Source organism: Convolutriloba macropyga, chromosome 2 (genome assembly GCF_964194025.1).
Source record: "Convolutriloba macropyga chromosome 2, txConMacr16.3, whole genome shotgun sequence".
Lineage (NCBI taxonomy): Eukaryota > Metazoa > Xenacoelomorpha > Acoela > Convolutidae > Convolutriloba > Convolutriloba macropyga.
The window spans coordinates 56,113,111-56,134,711 of record NC_134469.1 but is presented as its reverse complement, the minus strand read 5'-3'; the positions used below and the strand labels follow the sequence as shown (position 1 = coordinate 56,134,711).

At 36.2% G+C, this 21,601-nt stretch overlaps 1 protein-coding gene across 1 annotated transcript in view; it reads right to left on the bottom strand.

Annotated features, from left to right (window-relative positions):
- LOC142334517 (uncharacterized) overlaps positions 1-21,601 on the bottom strand; it is a 44,145-nt gene that overhangs the window by 2,814 nt on the left and 19,730 nt on the right. The window contains exons 3-5 of the mRNA XM_075382614.1: positions 8,539-9,326; positions 7,775-8,031; positions 7,037-7,382 (exon numbers count right to left, since the gene is read on the bottom strand). Of these exons, the coding sequence (XP_075238729.1) occupies positions 7,037-7,382; positions 7,775-8,031; positions 8,539-9,326 (1,391 nt within the window). The remainder of the gene's footprint in view (positions 1-7,036; positions 7,383-7,774; positions 8,032-8,538; positions 9,327-21,601) is intronic.

Below are 21,601 nucleotides of genomic sequence, written 5' to 3'. Positions count from 1 at the left end.
AAAAACACACTTAGAAAACGAACTCAAGGAGAGTCTGAGAAAGTTACTGAGTTCTTGACAGATCTAAAACTTCTTGCTAAAAAGGCATATCCTGATGATTCTGAGGAAATCAGAGAACACCTTGTTATGCAAGCTTTCTTGGAAGGATTGCTTGATCAGAATGTTAGATTAGAAATTAGGAAAGAAAAAGATATTTCCCTGACGGATGCTTTGAAAAGAGCCGTGCATTTAGATGCAATCTACAGGTTAGGTTCCAAGCCCAGGCGGCGTTAATAATGGTTTAAATAGTAGTTCTCACGGACCAGGATCAATTGATAGACTTATCAATCGCATGGATTCGATGATGAATAAGATGGCTTTCAGTCAAATTAACTGTAACTCCGCGAGAGGCTCTAGGCGACCAAGTCGGCCATATAAGTCAAACAAACATTCTCAATCGCCGAGACAGGGGTTTTCTCGAAATCAATATAACTCTAGGGAGAGGTACAAATCAAATCAAAAGAACAATACGGGTTCCTCATCATCTGCATTCCGTAGAAATTTTAATTCGCCCTCGCCTCGAAGACATCTCTCTAATTCATCTCGATCACCAACCGACGCGTTAATTTTAATAGAGAAATTGTTTGCTATCAGTGCAACCGTAAAAGGCACAATAAAAAGAATTGTCGCAACTGCTGGTCATGTGGATCTAGTTCTCATACAAGAAGAAACTGTCCACAGGCAAATACGTAACAAAAAGAAATAATATAGAAAGTAATTTTGTCTTGTAGAATAGAAGATGCAAATTTGAAAATATCGCCCTCCAAATGTAAACTCTTTCAAAATTCTATCCGTTTCTTAGATCATGTTATTTCCAAGGATGGAATTCAAACCGATCCAGATAAAATAGCCGCTGTAAACTCATACCCAGTACCTAAAACCGTGAAGCAGGTGCGTGCATTTTTAGGACTAACAGAATTTTACAGGAAGTTTATACCAAGTTTTGGTAAAATAGCGCAACCTTTATATAACCTATTGAATAAAGAAAAACGATTCCATTGGACGGAGGGTTGCGATAAAGCTTTTCAGTCTTTGAAAAACACATTGCTGAACGCCCCAATTTTGGGTTTTCCTACGGAGACCGATACTTTTGTCCTTTGTACTGATGCGTCTCTGTCTGGTATCGGAGCTGTTCTTTCCCAGAACCAGGGTGGCTATTTAAAAGTTATAGCGTATGCTAGTAAAACTTTACAAAAGGGTCAGCGTAACTATTCTGCAACAAAGCGGGAATTGTACGCAGTTGTTTATTATACCCATTATTTTCGAGAGTATCTCATTGGTCGAAAGTTTGATGTGATAACTGATCACCGGGCTCTAGTTTGGTTATATTCTTTCAAAGAACCTGATGGCTTGGTAGCAAGATGGATAGAAAAATTAAGTTTGTTTGATTTTGAGATCAAACATCGACCGGGAGCACAAATATCACATGCAGATGCTTTGTCGCGCACGAATGACAATTCATATAAAATATCAGCAGTTAACTTAGAGTCATCAACAGAGGCTGAAGTTCCTTTTGCTAAGGCACAGGCAGATGATTACAAATTGGAAAAAGTTCGTATATGGTTAATCTCTCAGAATCGCCCTCCATGGCCAGAACTCTTTGGAGAGCCAACAGACTTGATAGGTTATTGGCATCAATTTGAGTCCTTAACTATAATAGATGACTATTTATTTACCGTCAAATAATTGACACTGACGGTTCAGTACAAATTAATCAACTTTGTGCTCCAAAAGGTGAAGTTTCAAAAATTTTAACAATGCTTCATAATGACATCGCAGCCGGTCATTTAGGTATCGCTAAGACCTTGCAAAGTGTTCGGAAACGCTTTTATTGGCCTGGTGTCAAAGGAGATGTTGAGGGTCTCTAGTTGCGATCAATGTCAAAAACGGAAGGGTCCAAAACAAAAACATCGTATGCCGATGTTAATATGGCCCGGCTCACAACCATTTTATCACATATCTTGCGACATCTTAGGTCCATTGCCCGTTAGCAAAGGTCATAAATATATCTTCATGATCGGTGATAACTTTTCTCGATGGTTCGAGGCAATTCCTTTGCAGGACACAAAAGCAAATACTGTCTGTGATGCTGTTATTGATGCATGGATAACCCGGTTTGGTGTCCCAGAGTACATTCACAGAGACAATGGTGTCCAATTTACTTCAAAACTTTATAAAGATGTTTGTCATAAACTGGGAATGGAGCCGACTTACTCCACACCCTATCATCCTCAGGGTAACGCTAAAGTTGAGCGAATCAATAGAACACTAGAGGATGCTTTAGCAAAATATTGTGATGAAAATCAAACTCAGTGGTCTGAGCTTTTGCAAGGTTTTATGATGGCTTACAGGTCAGCCGTTCATGAATCAACTGGTCAAACACCTTTTAGAGTTATTTTTGGGCAGGAAATGAGAATGCCCATTGACTTTTTATATCCAACTTCGACGGACTTTCGCAGTCCTCAAAATTTTCAGTAAGCAATCCAAGAGAAGTTGGTCCATAATTCACAACTTTTTGAGTATGTGCGTTCAAAATGTGCACTGGAGCACCGAAGGCAAAAACAGATGTTCGACAAAAAAATTTATGGTCCATCTTATAAAGAACAAGACCTCGTGTTGGTGCACTCACCAGTCGTGAAAACAGGTCAATCGACAAAACTTAAAAGCCATTGGAGTGGTCCGTATGTTATCACAAAGAAAATCAACGATGTTAATTTTATCGTGCAAAACTCTAATAATGGCAAAAAGAGCATTGTGCACTATGATCGTATAAATCATTATAACAATAGTTTCAAGGAGAAACGTATTTTGCTTCCTACGAGGACGCCCTCAGATAAACAAGTTGCATTTTCTAAAAAGAGAATCGAGCAACCTCGTGTAGATGTTGAAATACAATCAGATGATAATGACTTACTTTTGTTTGAACCTGATGAGGGGTCTAATCAAGTTCAACAACCACAGCCACGTAATTCTAATAGATATTTGCTTCGTAGACGGGCAACTGAAATGGCGAGGTCACAAGGGTTTTATTATTTGCCTTGATGCTTAGGGCGAGAACATACCTGTTACTTGTGGCGACATTTGCAATGTCTCTGTCAGCAACGGGAACACTGATTGGATACGACATTGAGCAAGTTTTATCAACAAAGATATATTCATTGATGCCTTCCGACAGGTGTTCACTTGATAAGTTAAATACTGAAAATATAACCTATGGTGGATTAGTATTACATGCACCGGAAGTTGACATTGACTTCAGTTTTTGTATGTACCGTGCTTCTTATGTCTGGAAAATTGCTCATTCAGCCAGGCTAGATGATGCAACTTTCATTGCAGAAGAATCAAGGTTGATCCCGACTTACTATCCAATTGAAACTTGGACTTGTCGTGCTATTTGGACGAACCAGGAGTTACACTACCAGGATTTTCCAATTCCAAATTTAAGTTGGAAAAAGAAAATTTCGTTGTCGATGGTCGAGAATTGAAAGCTAGGTAGCAAAAATACTTTCAATTTACCGCTAGATTCAACCGAGGAGGTTCGAAGGTTGGCTATCGTTGGGCCGATGGTGTGGAATGGAAAACACCCACGGGTTCAGTAATATTTGGCTCGGTAGCAATTACTGGAGAAATAGTCATAGGAAAGTTGATTGCTTCCCTAGACAAAACATCAACGCCATGGTCGCTTGTAATGCAAGATCCTATGGGTCAGAAAACTTCATGCGTGTTTCCTGGCTCAGATTTTATTCATGATTCAGTGGCGTATCTGCCTCACTTCCATGGACAATGTGAAATGAAATCTATTTTCATGTTTAATGAAGATAACAAAGGTGTCCTCATAAGATCTAGGGAAGCGGAATACATTAGCGGAGAAACAACCGAGGGTTCCAACTCCAGAGTGTTTTATGTAGAGGAAATCAACACTACTCTAACAGTTTGTTCCTACAGAGTTAAACCAACAACATACACAGGTGTGTACTTGGTAATTGAGCAAATCAAACAGAAAATTCCACCAGTGGACTTTAACGTTGATGCAATTCCCAATCCGGTATATGGAACTAAGATAGAATTTGTGCATGTAAATGCTCACCTTTCGAGGCAACGGATTGTCAATTTCATCAAAAAGGAGATTTGTAAAACGAGACAAATGATTCTAAACGGATTAATATCTCTCGCTTCTAATCTTGACAATCCCAATTTGTTCCTTGGGACAGGTTCTAGGGTGGGATTTCATGCAGAAAAAGCTGGTGCAGTGTTATATGTACATAAATGTGCTAAGGTGGCAGTACATATAGCTGATTTTCCTTATTGTACTGAGGAAGTACCTGTCATTATGGATAATTCAACGACAAAAAAATTTATGAATCCCATCACTCAAGTAGTTTACCCTAACTATACACTAACATCTTGTGATCCTATTGTGCCTTATATGTATAAAACTGCTGAAGGCATTTGGATGCACTATGGAAGTGATCCTTCCGTTGCTCGTAATCCGGAATCTTTGAATGTGTTTAGTCACTTAGACTTTAATGACAATCTACCCTCACTGCACACGGCAGGATTAATTTCATATGAAAATTTAGAAAAAGTGCAAGAGCACGCGTTTTGAAATATTCACGAAGGACAATTGCGGGTCGGGAGGTTTACTTAGAAGCTGGTAACAAATATTCACATCCTGGTTTAAGCCATTTCAATACCAACTTACGAACGGAATTGTCTGGCTTACCAACATGGAGATATTTAGAAAGTTTGGAAAACTTAGCTGCAGGCTCGTGGTATTGGGCCGAAAAAGCTACTCTCTCCGTGTTAACATTGTTTGCGATACTTGGTGTTTTCATATATTGTTTAAAAATGGTTTTTTTCCGTTCGACTGCTAACGTACGGCGTTCCTTTTCGTACTGTCGCCTCGCTTATGAATCCGTTCGCTCCGTTTCTCAGGACCATGGATGGTCATCGTGAGATAATGCAATTACACGATCCTGTTTCTAGTGTTCCGAATCAACCAGTGCTAGAGGCAGTGCCTCCTAAAGTAGTACGAGATAGCCTCTATCCTACAGAAAGGATAATGGCTATACAATCTGAAACTAGAAGGATCTAGCTTTTTATTTAGAATGGCATTCAACAGCAACAACAACAACAACAACAGATCTCTTGGGGAGATTCTCAATAGCCCGTTGACTGATAATGATCCGGTATCATTATTCAGTCCTATTTACGAAGGTAATTGGGCCGAGGAAGTCGAGAGGACTGGGGGTCCTTTCGAGGCCGATATACCTAATTTATGTGTCCCTCTATATGTAGAGATCCCAGATATCCATCTTGGCTCGGTGCCAACAGAACAACCTCCAGTTAGATCTGATGTTCCACCCTCAAGAAAAGAGTCCTTGGCAAGGCCTTCGTCACCTGCCGATTCAACCACTGTAATCGTGCCCTCACCGACAAAAGAGGAAACAGAAGACGAAGCACCGGTGTGCGTCTACCGTATACCCAAGAAGGTGAAGTTTAATGTCCCAAAAGTAAGTCCTCTAAAAAGGCAAAACGACTTTCCGGAGAAAGTTGAAGTAAAGCCGGAGCTGAAGGAAGGCGTTATTGCATTCAGTTTGACAGACCGAGCACCGATGCTTATACAAAAGAACCTTGGTGGAGGGAAAGCTCGGTGTCTCCTACAGAATGACCCGAAATCAAGAATAAGAAATCATCAGGAGTTGGTACTCCTAAAATTGGATTGATTTCTGAATCCTGAGCAAGCTGGTGCTTTAAGGAGAGAAAACGCAGGTTTGAAAGAAAGGGTCTTAACTGTGCAAAAGATCTACATAGATCAACTCAACAGCTGTGGTCAGCTGAGAAAGAAAAGGAGACTTTATTAATGGAAATGAAACGTTTAAAAACGGAAAACGAAAACCTCAAGGAGAGGATGGAGGAACTCAAATTGAAAATTACTAGAAAAGACGAAGAAATACGTCAAACCGAGTACTCTTTGGAAGGGGAAAAACGAAGTAACAAAAAACTACAAGAGGACTTAAAATTTGAAAAAGACGAAACAGAGAAACTAATGAGAGAAAACGATCGACTAAGAAAGGAAAGAAATAGAGCCAGACTGGAGTCGTCAGGCAGTAACGGTACCAGTAACAAGAGGCAGTTGGAACTGCTACAATCAAAAATTGACAGCATCTACTCGGCAGTAGTTACCGCTGAAAAAGCCAGAAATCAGATTCAAGAGAAAAAGCCACGAAGGAGGCTGGTCTCCAGCCAATCGTCGTCGTCTTCCTCCGACGAAAACTAAAACAGTATACTAATTAAAAAAATCATAGAGTTTGGTAACTCTTAAATTCTCTCCCCAAATTTCATAACAGTTGGTACTGTTAGTCTAGTGTGCTTTCTTATTACAATTTTACTGGTGTATAAGTATTACCTCTTGACTTACGACGTTTCATTACCGCACGTGGACGTGCTCTCTCTGGGAAGGGAGAGGTGTAACAACCCAAGATTCTGGTGCGCCACTTTGCTTAGTATTCCAGCTTGTAGTTAAGAGTTCGTTGGTCGTTCTTAATAAGTTCATTGTACTTTATACAAGTCAGAAATTGAACGCTTATCGGTAACATGTGGTGCAAACCCCCCGAGGCGGAAAAACTCTCAATGTTAGATTGTATATAAATTTCTATTTCTGTTCAGATTTCTTACTTAATATAAAGCCGGAGCTTAGAATTGAATTCTTTTGACTGTTGTATTCAAACCAAATCACAAGAGAAAACCATGTAAGTTAAATAAGTGTATTTAACAATAAGACTTAGAGATTTTCTGGTAACCCTTTTTCATAAAACCCAAGTCGAAACCATGCGAATAGAAGGATTCAAGTTTTAAAAAATAGTAACGGGTAGGGCTGCTAGACATGCTTGAACACAAGGCGACGATCTACAAACATGAATGAATGGGAAATTCACTAAAATGCTTTAACATACGATTCCCATGTTACTGAAGCCTATGTTAAGATTGATCATACCTGGATGGCCATGCCTGGGTTAGAGTTTTTCATGGACTTGGGGGCACCCGCTGGCAGGAAGTAGGGAGCATCAGTCTCCAAAAGGATCCTATCTAGGGGCATAGCACAGGCGGTGGCGATCGCACCAGTAGCATTGTTGTACGTGATGACATTCGTGAATCCTATGTACATGTTGGGAAAGTACTCGATCATCTTCAGTGCCATCTCTGGACTCTCAGTATAACAATGGCGGTGGATTTTCCAGTCCGGAGGGACCTCTTCACGCAGAATCTCAAACAAGTCTTCGTCAGATTGCCGACTGTGTACGCAAAGAGGCTTTTTGAGCTCCACTGCGCACTTGAGTTGCCTAAAATACATCTCCGATCACATCAAAGGTAAGCTATCACAAGCTAAGCTTAAGCTTAGACCGATACTCTCTCTAAACCTGGCACACCAATCTGTCAACAATCTTGGGCAGTTCTGTCAACAAGGTTTTTGTCGTCTGCTTAGAAAAGGAAACTAGTTCTTTTTCTATCCTACTCAGACAAAACATTTTCCATTGATAAGAGTCGGGCAGCAATTAAACGCAACATATCAATATTTTTCAATTATAAACTGAAACTCGCCGTACGATAATGTGTTACTGACTTGAGATGAAAAAAGTGGTAAGCATCATCCACAACTACAGTACTGGAACGAGGTATAGCAGCGTGTAATTCCACTTAATCTTAATTGTTTTCAGATGACCGTGTTATTAACCTGCGGAAGACATATTGCTGTATTTCCTTGTCCACTCCCCTCGACCTGTCCGAGTAGTCGAGACCACACTCGCCCCATGCACGCACTTTGGGGTGTGACATCATTCGCCTGATGTTGGTCTCCAGCACATTGTTGTAGAGGTTGCTGCTGTGGGGGTGGCAGCCAAAACACGCCACCAGATTCTCCTCCTCTAGCACTTTCTCAACAATTGAGAATCTTGAGAAGGCATGTGGCTCGCAAAACACTGCTACACAGCCCTGCAGTCAACAAATTCTATTTTAAACAATCGAGTATCAAATCGCAAGAAATTATAACCTCTTATTCTATATTTACAACTGCGCACTATATACCAGCAACTTTCCAAGCCGGTTCCAACGCGAACAAACTTGGGCAATAGCTTAGGTGGTTTGCAAAAATTCCGATAAAACGCCTTTTCTTTTTCTATCTAAAACAGGCTTATTTTTACGGATGTGGTCATAAATCAGGCGTCCTATTTTTCGACTTTTTGTAATTATCACTGGAATGAGACTCATAAATTGTTTGCTCACGAGATCACTCGAAGGACTAAATGTCTGCATGATGCTCTCTCAAAAGGTTGTAAATTACGTACTTTGACTGTATTTTCAGTATTTGAAAAATTCGTTATTATTATTATAAATGAAAAGTAACTAATAAGTTAGAACTGAAATCAACTTGCTTCAAACAAAACAAATCGATCTAAATTATCATAAAAAGCTGGAAAAAATGTGAATTGCATTTCTCACCCCATAATTTTCTGGAAACGGAACCACAGTTCTGAACTGTTTATACGTCTTCTTATACCCCGTCTTTTTGAACAAAAAGTCAATGTGACAATGTGAGTCGTAGAATGCGATCTGTCCACAAGATTTGTACGTGTATCTCTGCTGACAGCCTTTCAGATAGTTCTCAATGCGCGCCCTGTCCATTGGAGACACATCATCACCTGCGAGTGGGTGTTTGTCCTCCTCTCCTCCCTCATCCCCATTCGACGATCCATCGTCATTTTTTGAATTTTTCTCGCTTTTATTGGGGAAGAAGGAACCCATTGGAAAACTGGACGTTGAGCTGCCCATGGGTAGAAACGGAGGATTGCTGTACCTGGATCCAGGGCTGTATTTACTTGAAGAGGTGTGATGACTGTTAGTGTTATACCTCGACATTCCTTTTCTCTGTCTAAATTCTTGCAGAGAATTCTCGAGTCGTTCATTATCTTCACGTCTAACTCTGCGACGGTCAGAGCGACTAGTGTCCTCAGGGCTGGACGAATTTCGGCGTGAATACCTGCGACTGATCTGACTGCCCTCTAATGAGTGTGAGGAATACCTGTGTCTGCTGTCTGACTCACTTCTGTGGTAATTGTCCGAGGGCGCGTTTGTTTTAAACGGACGTGATGATCTTTTCGGGATCTTATAGTCTCTAGAACGATCCCGGGAAGAACTTCGGCTGTTTTGATTCCTGCGTATGGCAGGCAATTTGGTGCTACTCGATATCTCGCCTTCCGACCGACTATTGTCTTCACCATTCGATGTTTCTAAACAATCAATCAAACCAAATTTGTATTGCAATAGCGCGCTTTTTTTACTGATTTTATACAGGCGCCAATTTAAAACCTAACAGTGAAGACTAATTAATTCCACCTAGCGAACGCTCTAATAAATTTCGGTAGGCTAATTCACCGTGACTTAATGTTCGCGCTTTCCCGTTTATCCCGTTTGTTCTGATTGTTCTCTTTTGACCTTGACCATATTAACTATACTGCTCAATTCAGTGAGTGAAAGAAATTAATACCAAATCAGTTGAAACAGTCATTGAAGTAAGTAAGGAGTCAAAAGTAAAAGTCGTGCCTTATGTAAAACGAAAAACGTGATCAAAGGTAGATCGAACCAAAAAACATAGCAGGACAAGTGCTGAATTACAATCCAGAGAATTGAAATAAAAAATGACCTGAAAACTAATAATTTTAACGCAACATCAAACTAAGACAGTCAACAAAACCAATGACCCCATATGAGCAAAAATGAAAAAAATCTATATAACTACGAATTTTTTTACAAGGTTCATTGGTGGATTAAGAATTACTGACCATAACCACACTCCTCCTATTGACTTGGCGCATCCTCAGAACGAGTACACAATACATCAATCTTGTGGGAGTCACAGCAGAGAAGACGAAATAATTATATCGAAATTGGCAAAATTCAGAAATCCTTTTAAAGCCAGTGTCTGAAACTAAGAGAACCTCATGAAGACATGCCAAAACCTTTCTCCACAGCATATCAAACAAATTGGGCGACATAATTTGAAAACACCTTTTTGCAAACGTAATGGTTGAAGAATGGACAGTAGAACGTATAAAGGAAAAGCTAAAAAATTTCAAACATTTCGAAAACAAATTATCTCAGTAAATGAAAATGTTAGTAAATGTTGGAGCCAATGAATTAACACGCCGCACTAGATCAACAATAAGAGCTGTTATTTAGACTAAGCGTTAAGACCAGAGGTGTCAAAAATCAGAGAAAGACTGCCGGGAACTCATGGGACTAATTCGCTTTACCTAATCCTCATTAGCAACCGATGTTATCTGTTATTGATGAGATTAGGCGCTAAGACATCATTAAGTACAAATACCAGCAAACCTCAAAAACCATTATTTTTGAAAACGAACAGCGTATAAGTAATAGAGAGCAATAGGCATGAGATGAAAAAAAATTCCATTAAATTAGGAATCCTAAGCAACACGTGAGACCTTTCATTAATGAGTCTAAGAGATAAGGAAGCAAAATGAACAATAAAAACTTGCAGAACTCACAAATTCGATGTTTCTTGAAAAAAAATGTATGTCCAAGTCATTGAAAGCATTAGCTGTTAACTGAAACAATTAAATTGACTATAATTATCATTTTTCGCAATCTACAAGTCCTGGCTCCAAGGGGAAAAAATTATAATACAATAAGACATTCGGAATAAATTCGAACAATTAATTATGTTTATTTATGCCTCATTGTCAACCAATAAGACCTGTCATTAATGACACTAATTCAAAAGACAACAGAAAAAAATTGAAAAAACGGTAAAACGCAAACAATGTTAATCCGCCAAAAATTTATGACAACAATTTAGAGTCAAAATCATAAAAAGCATTAGCTGCCCGTTGGTGAATTCAAACAAATGAAAACACGCGCCAAGAGAGCTTCTATGTAACAAATCAAGAGTACTGAAGAGAAGCAGGACTGCAAACAGAAATGAAATTACCGCAAGTGAAAAAAATCCCTTTCAAAAACCGAGAATTTGTTCAAATTTCTCCGTCCAGTTAAAGGTACTTTAAAAATGCTTCAAACCTAATCGCTTCCACGCTTTCTTTACTACTCCAGCCTGATTAAAATCACCAATCGGGGCGGGGGTATCGGAGGTGGGGTTAAGGGAGGGACAAATTCTTTGAGAACCACCGTTAATGCAATCAACTTGCTTCTTTCAAGTAGTTTTGGTGAACCGCGTACCTAGAGAATAGTGAACGGTGAGGCTCTAAAAAACATAGTTACCTCCAAGCTGTTTCTCTTGTTTTCGAGGAGGAAAAGTCAAATGATCAGACAAAAAATAAAACAATCAGATGAAAAATTGGTTCGAAAAATTGCTATGAAAGACAGGCAGGACTCGTATAATTTCTACAAACTTCTTTTCAGAGCAATTAAAAATTAAAAATTAAGAAACAAATATCCTTCTTTAACCACAAACAGAATGATGAAAACATCAATAGTCTCCTGTTAACAGTACAAATCTAAGATAAGAACAGTAAAAAGAAAAGCCGTCTAACAAGAAAACTTAATTCTAAAGCATAAAAAACTGAGAATCAAGGAAACTTACACAAGTACGAACAAGGCAAAAAATGACAAAATTCCATCTGATATTTTCTCTGAGAAAAATAACATTTAAATGATGGCAAGCAAAACTGAAGCTCACAAAAACTACTGAAGAATACAATTGCAAGCAAAAAAATTATTGCAGATATAAAAACATCAAAATAAATAAAATAGCTAAAATACTGTCTAACAGGGCAAATGACAAATATAGCTCAAGACAAAACCTAACTTGTTCTAAAATAGTCAAAAAATGCCCGCCAGACAAAATTACTTGATAATGTATGTATGAAATAATTAGTCGAACTACCCGACTTGCACAACTATCGAGAAAAGGAAGAATTGTACAAATACCGATTTCTAACTCTATAAGAGAATTAAACTTCAAAAATGTTGAGCCGCAAAATGATGAAAATCACTACCGAAGTTTGAGTTGAAAATAAGGAAAACATGAGACCAACATCTCGAAGGAAAAAATTTGGAGTTGAAACAGACCTAAGGAACTGAGCTCAACAACCTAATATTACGAAATCAATTCTAGCATAAAAAACGCACCTAACTGCAATCTTTTCCCTAACATAAAGAAAACTAAACAATTTTAAAAAATGGTTCGAATTCTTTTCGAAATTATCTTTGAATTAAATCTTGATCCTAATGTCCTTCAGTTCTCTACGAAAAACTGAAATTGTTTCAAAATCGAATTCTGGTTTTATCTATTTAATTGACGTTAATGGCATTAAGAGTAATAGAAATGCTGCATCTATCGTTGTTCTGGCGCCAAACTATTGGCAAAAACAATTGCAACACAAACTAATTAAAATTTTGATTAATTGAAACACATAAATTTCTCAATTCACATCCAGCAATAGAAACCACAAATAATTATCTGGAAACTATTTTCTTCACGTTCAAGAAAACTATCTTACTTCAGAGCAAAACAATCAAAAAAGACTGCTCCAACCTTTTTCATTTGATATATGCGCAGTTTTATTACAAGATACCTCAACATCTGTTACCTCCTAATTATTCTGATACGGCAACTGACTCGTTTTCAAGGCCACGAAAAATCATGTTTTCAAAAGATATCAAAGAATTAAAACCTCCAATCTGCACATTCAAAAATAGTCTCCATTGGTATACAATTTAGAATAAAGACGGAAAACTCCACAGACTTACCCTAAAAAAACTCTGAATGCTTGCAAGCCTAGCCAGCCATTTCGCCAAAAACTGTCAATGGTAACTCATCATCAAATTAAATAATAAAACATGAGCTGAAAATTAATAATTTTAAGGCAACATCAAACTAAGACAGGCAACAAAACCAATGACTCCAAATGAGCAAAAAGGAATAAAAAATCTAAATAGCTACGAATTTTTTTCAAGGTTCATTAGTGGATTAAGAATTACTGACCAGAACAACACTCCTGAAAATATTGACTTGGCGCATCCTCAGAACGAGTACAGAATACATCAATCTTGTGGGAGTCACAGCAGAGAAGACGAAATAATTATATCGAAAATGGCAAAATTCAGAATACCTTTTGAAACCAGTGTCTGAAACTGAGAGAACCTCACGAAGACATTCCAAACACTTTAACCACAGCATATGAAACAAATTCAGACGCATAAAAATTTGAAAACACCTTTTTGCAAATGTAATGGCTGAAGAATTGACAAAAGAACTTCGATTGAAGGAAAAACATAAAAATATCAAACATTTCGAAAAAAACTATCTGAGTAAATAAAATTGTTAGCTAAAGGTGGAGCCGACGAATTAACACGCAGCACTAGATCAAAAAAGAACTTATTTATCTGACTAAGCGATAAGACCAGAAGTGTCAAAAATCAGAAAGACTGCCGGGAACTCATGGGACTATTTCGCTTTACCTAATCCTCATTAGCAACCGATGTTATCTGTTATTCATGCGATTAGGTGATAAGACATCAATAAGTACAACAAATACCAGCAAACTTTAAAAACCATTATTTTTGAAAACGAACAGCGTATAACAAAATGAACAATAAAAACTTGCAGAACTCACAAATTCGATGTTTCTTGAAAAAAAATTCTCCAAGTCAGTTAAAGCATTAGCTGTTAACTGAAACAATTAAATTGACTATATTTATCACTTTTAGCAAATCTACAAGTCCTGGCTCCAAGGGGAAAAAATTATAATACAATAAGACATTCCGAATAAATTCGAACAATTAATTATGTTTATTTATGCCTCATTGTCAACCAATAAGACCTGTCATTAATGACACTAATTCAAAAGACAACAGAAATAAAATTGAAAAAAACGGTAAAACGCAAATAATGTTAATCCGCCAAAAATTTATGAAAACAATTAAGAGTCAAAATCATAAAAAGCATAAGCTGCCCATTGGTGAATTCAAACAAATGCAAATACGCGCCATTCGCACATTTATATATCAAATTAATAGTACCGACGAGAAGAAAAACTGCCAACCGAACTGAAAGAACCGCATGTGAAAAAAATGCCTTTCAAAAACCGAGAATTCGTTCAAATAGCAATTTCTCCGTTTAGTTAAAGGTACTTTGAAAATGCTTCAAACCTAATCGCTTCTCCGCTTCCTCTACTACTCGATCTTGATTAAAATCACCAATAGGGGCGGGAGGGTATCGGAGGTGGTGTTACGGGAGAGAAAAATTCTTTAAGAACCAACGTTAATGTCATTAACTTCTTTCTTTTAAGTAGTTTTGGTGAATCGCATACCTAGAGAATAGTGAACGGTAAGGCTCTAAAATAACCTAGTTACCTCCAGGCTGTTTTTCTGGTTTTCGTGGAGGAAAAGTCAAATGGCCAGACGAAAAATTAAACAATCAGATGAAAAATTGGTTTGAAAAATTGCTATGAAAGACAGGCAGGACTCGTATAATTTCTACAAACTTCTTTTCAGAGCAATTTAAAATAAAAAAAAACAAATATCCTTCATTTACCACAAAAAGAATGATGAAAACATCAACAGTCTCCTGTCAACAGTACAAATCTAAGAACAGTAAAAATAAAAGCCGTCTAACAAGAAAAATTATTTCTAAGGCATAAAAAACTGAGAATCAAGGAAACTTACACAACTACGAACAAGGCAAAAAATGACAAAATTCCATCTGATATTTTCTCTGAGAAAAACAACATTTAAATGATGGGATGCAAACCTGAAGCTCACAAAGACTACTGAAGAAAGCAATTGCAAGCAAACAAATTATTGCAGACAAAAAAAACATCAAAATAAATAAAATAGCTAAAACACTGTCTAACAGGGCAAATGACAAATATAGCTCAAGCAAAACCTAACTTATTCTAAGATAGTAAAAAAACCGCAAGACAAAATTACTTGATGATACAAGTATGAATTAATTAGTCGAACTACCCGACTTGCACAACTATCGAGAAAAGGAAGGAATGTACAAACACCGATTTCTAACTCAAGAGAATTAAACTTCAAAAATGTTGAGCCGCAAAATGATGAAAATCACTACCGAAGTTTGAGTTGAAAATAAGGAAAACATGAGACCCATATCTCGAAGGAAAAAATTTGGAGTTGAAACAGATCTAAGGAACTAAGCTCAACAACCCAATATTAAGATATCAAATCTAGCATAAAAAACGCACCTAACTGCAATCTTTTCCTTAACATAAAGAGAACTAAACAATTTTAAAAAATGGTTCGAATTCTTTTCGAAATTATCTTTGAATTAAATCTTGATCATAATGTCCTTCAGTTCTCTACGAAAAACTGAAATTGTTTCAAAATCGAATTCTGGTTTTATCTATTTAGTTGACGTTAATGGCATTAAGAGTAATAGAAATGCTGCATCTATCGTTGTTCTGGCGCCAAACTATTGGCAAAAACAATTGCAACACAAACTAATTAAAAATTTGATTAATTGAAACACATAAATTTCTCAATTCACATCCAGCAATAGAAACCACAAATAATTATCTAGAAACTATTTTCTTCACGTTCAAGCAAACTATCTTACTTCAGAGCAAAACAATCAAAAAAGACTGCTCCAACCTTTTTCATTTGATATATGCGCAGCTTTTTTACAAGATACCTCAACATCTGTTACCTCCTAATTATTCTGATACGGCAACTGACTCGTTTTCAAGGCCACGAAAAATCATGTTTTCAAAAGATATCAAAGAATTAAAACCTCCAATCTGCACAGTCAAAAATAGTCTCCATTGGTATACAATTTAGAATAAAGACGGAAAACTCCACAGACTTACCCTTAAAAAAACTCTGAATGATTGCAAGCCTAGCCAGCCATTTCGCCACAAACTGTCAATGGTCCCTCATCATCAAATTAAATAATAAAACATGACCTGAAAATTAATAATTTTAAGGCAACATCAAACTAAGACAGGCAACAAAACCAATGACTCCAAATGAGCAAAAACGAATAAAAAATCTAAATAGCTACAAATTTTTTTCAAGGTTCATTAGTGGATTAAGAATTACTGACCATAACAACACTCCTGAAAATATTGACTTGGCGCATCCTCAGAACGAGTACACAAAACATCAATCTTGTGTGAGTCAAAGCAGAAAAGACGAAATAATTATATCGAAATTGGCAAAATTCAGAATACCATTAAAAACCAGTGTCTGAAACTGAGAGAACCTCACGAAGACAAGCCAAAGACTTTAACCACAGCTTATCAAACAAATTCAGACGCATAAAAATTTGAAAACACCTTTTTGCAAATGTAATGGCTGAAGAATTGACAAAAGAACTTCGATTGAATGAAAAACATAAAAATATCAAACATTTCGAAAAAAACTATCTGAGTAAATAAAATTGTTAGCTAAAGGTGGAGCCGACGAATTAACACGCAGCACTAGATCAAAAAAGAACTTATTTATCTGACTCAGCGATAAGACCAGAAGTGTCAAAAATCAGAAAGACTGCCGGGAACTCATGGGACTATTTCGCTTTACCTAATCCTCATTAGCAACCGATGTTATCTGTTATTCATGCGATTAGGTGATAAGACATCAATAAGTACAACAAATACCAGCAAACTTTAAAAACCATTATTTTTGAAAACGAACAGCGTATAACAAAATGAACAATAAAAACTTGCAGAACTCACAAATTCGATGTTTCTTGAAAAAAAAATTCTCCAAGTCAGTTAAAGCATTAGCTGTTAACTGAAACAATTAAATTGACTATATTTATCACTTTTAGCAATCTACAAGTCCTGGCTCCAAGGAGAAAAAATTATAATACAATAAGACATTCGGAATAAATTCGAACAATTAATTAGGTTCAATTATGCCTCATTGGCAACCAATCAGACCTGTCATTAATGACACTAATTCAAAAGACAGCAGAAATAAAATTGAAAAAAAAACGGTAAAACGCAAATAATGTTAATCCGCCAAAAATTTATGAAAACAATTAAGAGTCAAAATCATAAAAAGCATAAGCTGCCCATTGGTGAATTCAAACAAATGCAAATACGCGCCATTCGCACATTTATATATCAAATTAATAGTACCGACGAGAAGAAAAACTGCCAACCGAACTGAAAGTACCGCATGTGAAAAAAATGCCTTTCAAAAACCGAGAATTCGTTCAAATAGCAATTTCTCCGTTTAGTTAAAGGTACTTTGAAAATGCTTCAAACCTAACCGCTTCCTCTACTACTCGATCTTGATTAAAATCACCAATAGGGGCGGGAGGGTATCGGAGGTGGTGTTACGGGAGAGAAAGATTCTTTAAGAACCAACGTTAATGTCATTAACTTCTTTCTTTTAAGTAGTTTTGGTGAATCGCATACCTAGAGAATAGTGTCTCTAAAATAACCTAGTTACCTCCAGGCTGTTTCTCAGGTTTTCGTGGAGGAAAAGTCAAATGGCCAGACGAAAAATTAAACAATCAGATGAAAAATTGGTTTGAAAAATTGCTATGAAAGACAGGCAGGACTCTTATAATTTCTACAAACTTCTTTTCAGAGCAATTTAAAATAAAAAAAAGCAAATATCCTTCATTTAACACAAAAAGAATGATGAAAACATCAACAGTCTCCTGTCAACAGTACAAATCTAAGAACAGTAAAAAGAAAAGCCGTCTAACAAGAAAAGTTATTTCTAAGGCATAAAAAACTGAGAATCAAGGAAACTTACACAACTACGAACAAGGCAAAAAATGACAAAATTCCATCTGATATTTTCTCTGAGAAAAATAACATTTAAATGATGGGATGCAAATCTGAAGCTCACAAAAACTACTGAAGAAAACAATTGCAAGCAAAAAAATTATTGCAGACATAAAAACATCAAAATAAATAAAATAGCTAAAATACTGTCTAACAGGGCAACTTACAAATATAGCTCAAGACAAAACCTAACTTATTCTAAAATAGTCAAAAAAACCGCAAGACAAAATTACTTGATAATACAAGTATGAATTAATTAGTCGAACTACCCGACTTGCACAACTATCGAGAAAAGGAAGAATTGTACAAACACCGATTCTCTTATAGAGAATTAAACTTCAAAAATGTTGAGCCGCAAAACGAATAAAATCACTACCGAAGTTTGAGTTGAAAATAAGGAAAACATGAGACCAACATCTCGAAGGAAAAATTTTGGAGTTGAAACAGACCTAAGGAACTGAGCTCAACAACCTAATATTACGATATCAAATCTAGCATAAAAACCGCACCTAACTGCAATCTATTCCTTAACATAAAGAAAACTAAACAATTTTTAAAAATGGTTCGAATTCTTTTCGAAATTATCTTTGAATTAAATCTTGATCCTAATGTCCTTCAGTTCTCTACGAAAAACTGAAATTGTTTCAAAATCGAATTCTGGTTTTATTTATTTATTTAATTGACGTTAATGGCATTAAGAGTAATGGAAATTCTGCATCTATCCTTGTTTTGGCGCCAAACTATTGGCAAAAACAATTGCAACACAAACTAATTAAAATTTTGATTAATCGTAACACCTAAATTTCAAATTCACATCCAGCAATAGAAACACATAATTACCTAGAAACAATTTTCTTCACGGTCTAGAAAACTATCTTAATTCAGAGCAAAACAATCAAAAAAGATTGCTCCAACCTTTTTCATTTGACATATGCGCAGTTTTTTTTACAAGATACCTCAACATCTGTTACCTCCTAATTATTCTGATACGGCAACTGACTCGTTTTCAAGGCCACAAAAATCATGTCTTCAAAAGATATAAAACAATTAAAACCTCCAATCTGCACATTTAAAAATAGTCTCAATTGGTATACATTTTAGAATAAAGAGGGAAAACCCCACAAGCTTACGCTCAAAAAAACTCTGAATGCTTGCAAGCCTAGCCAACCATTTCGCCACAAACTGTCGATTGTAACTCATCATCAAAACAAATAATTAAACATGACCCGAAAATTAATAATTTTAAGGCAACATCAAACAAAGACAGTCAACAAAACCAATGACTCCAAATGAGCAAGAATGAATAAAAAATCTGAACAGCTACGAATTTTTTTACAAGTTTCATTGGTGGATTAAGAATTAATGACCATAACAACACTCCTGAATAAATTGACTGAGCGCATCCTCAGAACGAGTACACAAAACATCAATCTTGTGTGAGTCACAGCAGAAAAGACGAAATAATTATATCGAAATTGATAATTCAGAATACCATTAAAAACCAGTGTCTGAAACTGAGAGAACCTCACGAAGACATGCCAAAGCCTTTAACCACAGCTTATCAAACAAATTCAGACACATAAAAATTTGAAAGCACTTTTTGCAAATGTAATGGCTGAAATATTGACAAAAGAACTTCCATTGAAGGAAAAACACAAAATTATCAAACAATTCGAATAAAAAGATCTGAGTAAATGAAATTGTTAGCTAAAGGTGGAGCCAACGAATTAACACGCAGCACTAGATCAAAAAGAACTTATTTATCTGACCAAGCGATAAGACCAGAAGTGTCAAAAATCAGAAAAAGACTGCCGGGAACTCATGGGACTAATTCGCTTTACCTTATCCTCATTAGCAACCGATGTTATCTGTTATTCATGAGATTAGGTGCTAAGACATCAATAAGTACAACAAATACCAGCAAACTTTAAAAACCGTTATTTTTGAAAACGAACAGCGTATAACAAAATGAAAAATAAAAACTTGTAGAACTCACAAATTCGATGTTTCTTGAAAAAAATGTATGTCCAAGTCATAGAAAGCATTAGCTGTTAACTGAAACAATTAAATTGACTATAATTATCACTTTTAGCAATCTACAAGTCCTGGCTCCAAGGGGAAAAAATTATAATACAATAAGACATTCGGAATAAATTCGAACAATTAATTATGTTTATTTATGCCTCATTGTCAACCAATAAGACCTGTCAATAATGACACTAATTCAAAAGACAACAGAAATAAAATTGAAAAAAGGTTAAAACGCAGATAATGTTATCAGCCAATATTTTATGACAACAGTTAAGAGTCAAAATAATAAAAAAACATGAGCTGCCCGTTGACGAATTCAAACAAATGCAAACACGCGCCATTTGAACATTTATATATCAAATTAATAGTACTGAAGAGAAGAAAAACTGCAAGCAGAAATGAAATTACCGCATGTGAAAATGCCTTTCAAAAACCGAGAATTTGTTCAAATAGCAATTTCTCCGTCCAGTTAAAGGTACTTCAACAAAAATACTTCAAACCTAATCGCTTCTCCGCTTCCTCTACTACTCGATCTTGATTAAAATCACCAACAGGGGCGGGAGGGTATCGGAGGTGGTGTTACGGGAGAGAAAAATTCTTTAAGAACCAACGTTAATGTCATTAACTTCTTTCTTTTAAGTAGTTTTGGTGAATCGCATACCTAGAGAATAGTGAACGGTAAGGCTCTAAAATAACCTAGTTACCTCCAGGCTGTTTCTCTGGTTTTCGTGGAGGAAAAGTCAAATGGCCAGACGAAAAATTAAACAATCAGATGAAAAATTGGTTTGAAAAATTGCTATGAAAGACAGGCAGGACTCGTATAATTTCTACAAACTTCTTTTCAGAGCAATTAAAAATTAAAAATTAAGAAACAAATATCCTTCATTTACCACAAACAGAATGATGAAAACATCAACAGTCTCCTGTTAACAGTACAAATCTAAGATAAGAACAGTAAAAAGAAAAGCCGTCTAACAAGAAAACTTAATTCTAAGGCATAAAAAACTGAGAATCAAGGAAACTGAGCTCAACAACCTAATATTACGATATCAAATCTAGCATAAAAACCGCACCTAACTGCAATCTATTCCTTAACATAAAGAAAACTAAACAATTTTAAAAAATGGTTCGAATTCTTTTCGAAATTATCTTTGAATTAAATCTTGATCCTAATGTCCTTCAGTTCTCTACGAAAAACTGAAATTGATTCAAAATCGAATTCTGGTTTTATTTATTTATTTAATTGACGTTAATGGCATTAAGAGTAATGGAAATTCTGCATCTATCCTTGTTTTGGCGCCAAACTATTGGCAAAAACAATTGCAACACAAACTAATTAAAATTTTGATTAATCGAAACACCTAAATTTCAAATTCACATCCAGCAATAGAAACACAAATAATTACCTAGAAACAATTTTCTTCACGGTCTAGAAAACTATCTTAATTCAGAGCAAAACAATCAAAAAAGATTGCTCCAACCTTTTTCATTTGACATATGCGCAGTTTTTTTTTACAAGATACCTCAACATCTGTTACCTCCTAATTATTCTGATACGGCAACTGACTCGTTTTCAAGGCCACAAAAATCATGTCTTCAAAAGATATAAAAGAATTAAAACCTCCAATCTGCACATTCAAAAATAGTCTCAATTGGTATACATTTTAGAATAAAGAGAGAAAACCCCACAAGCTTACGCTCAAAAAAACTCTGAATGCTTGCAAGCCTAG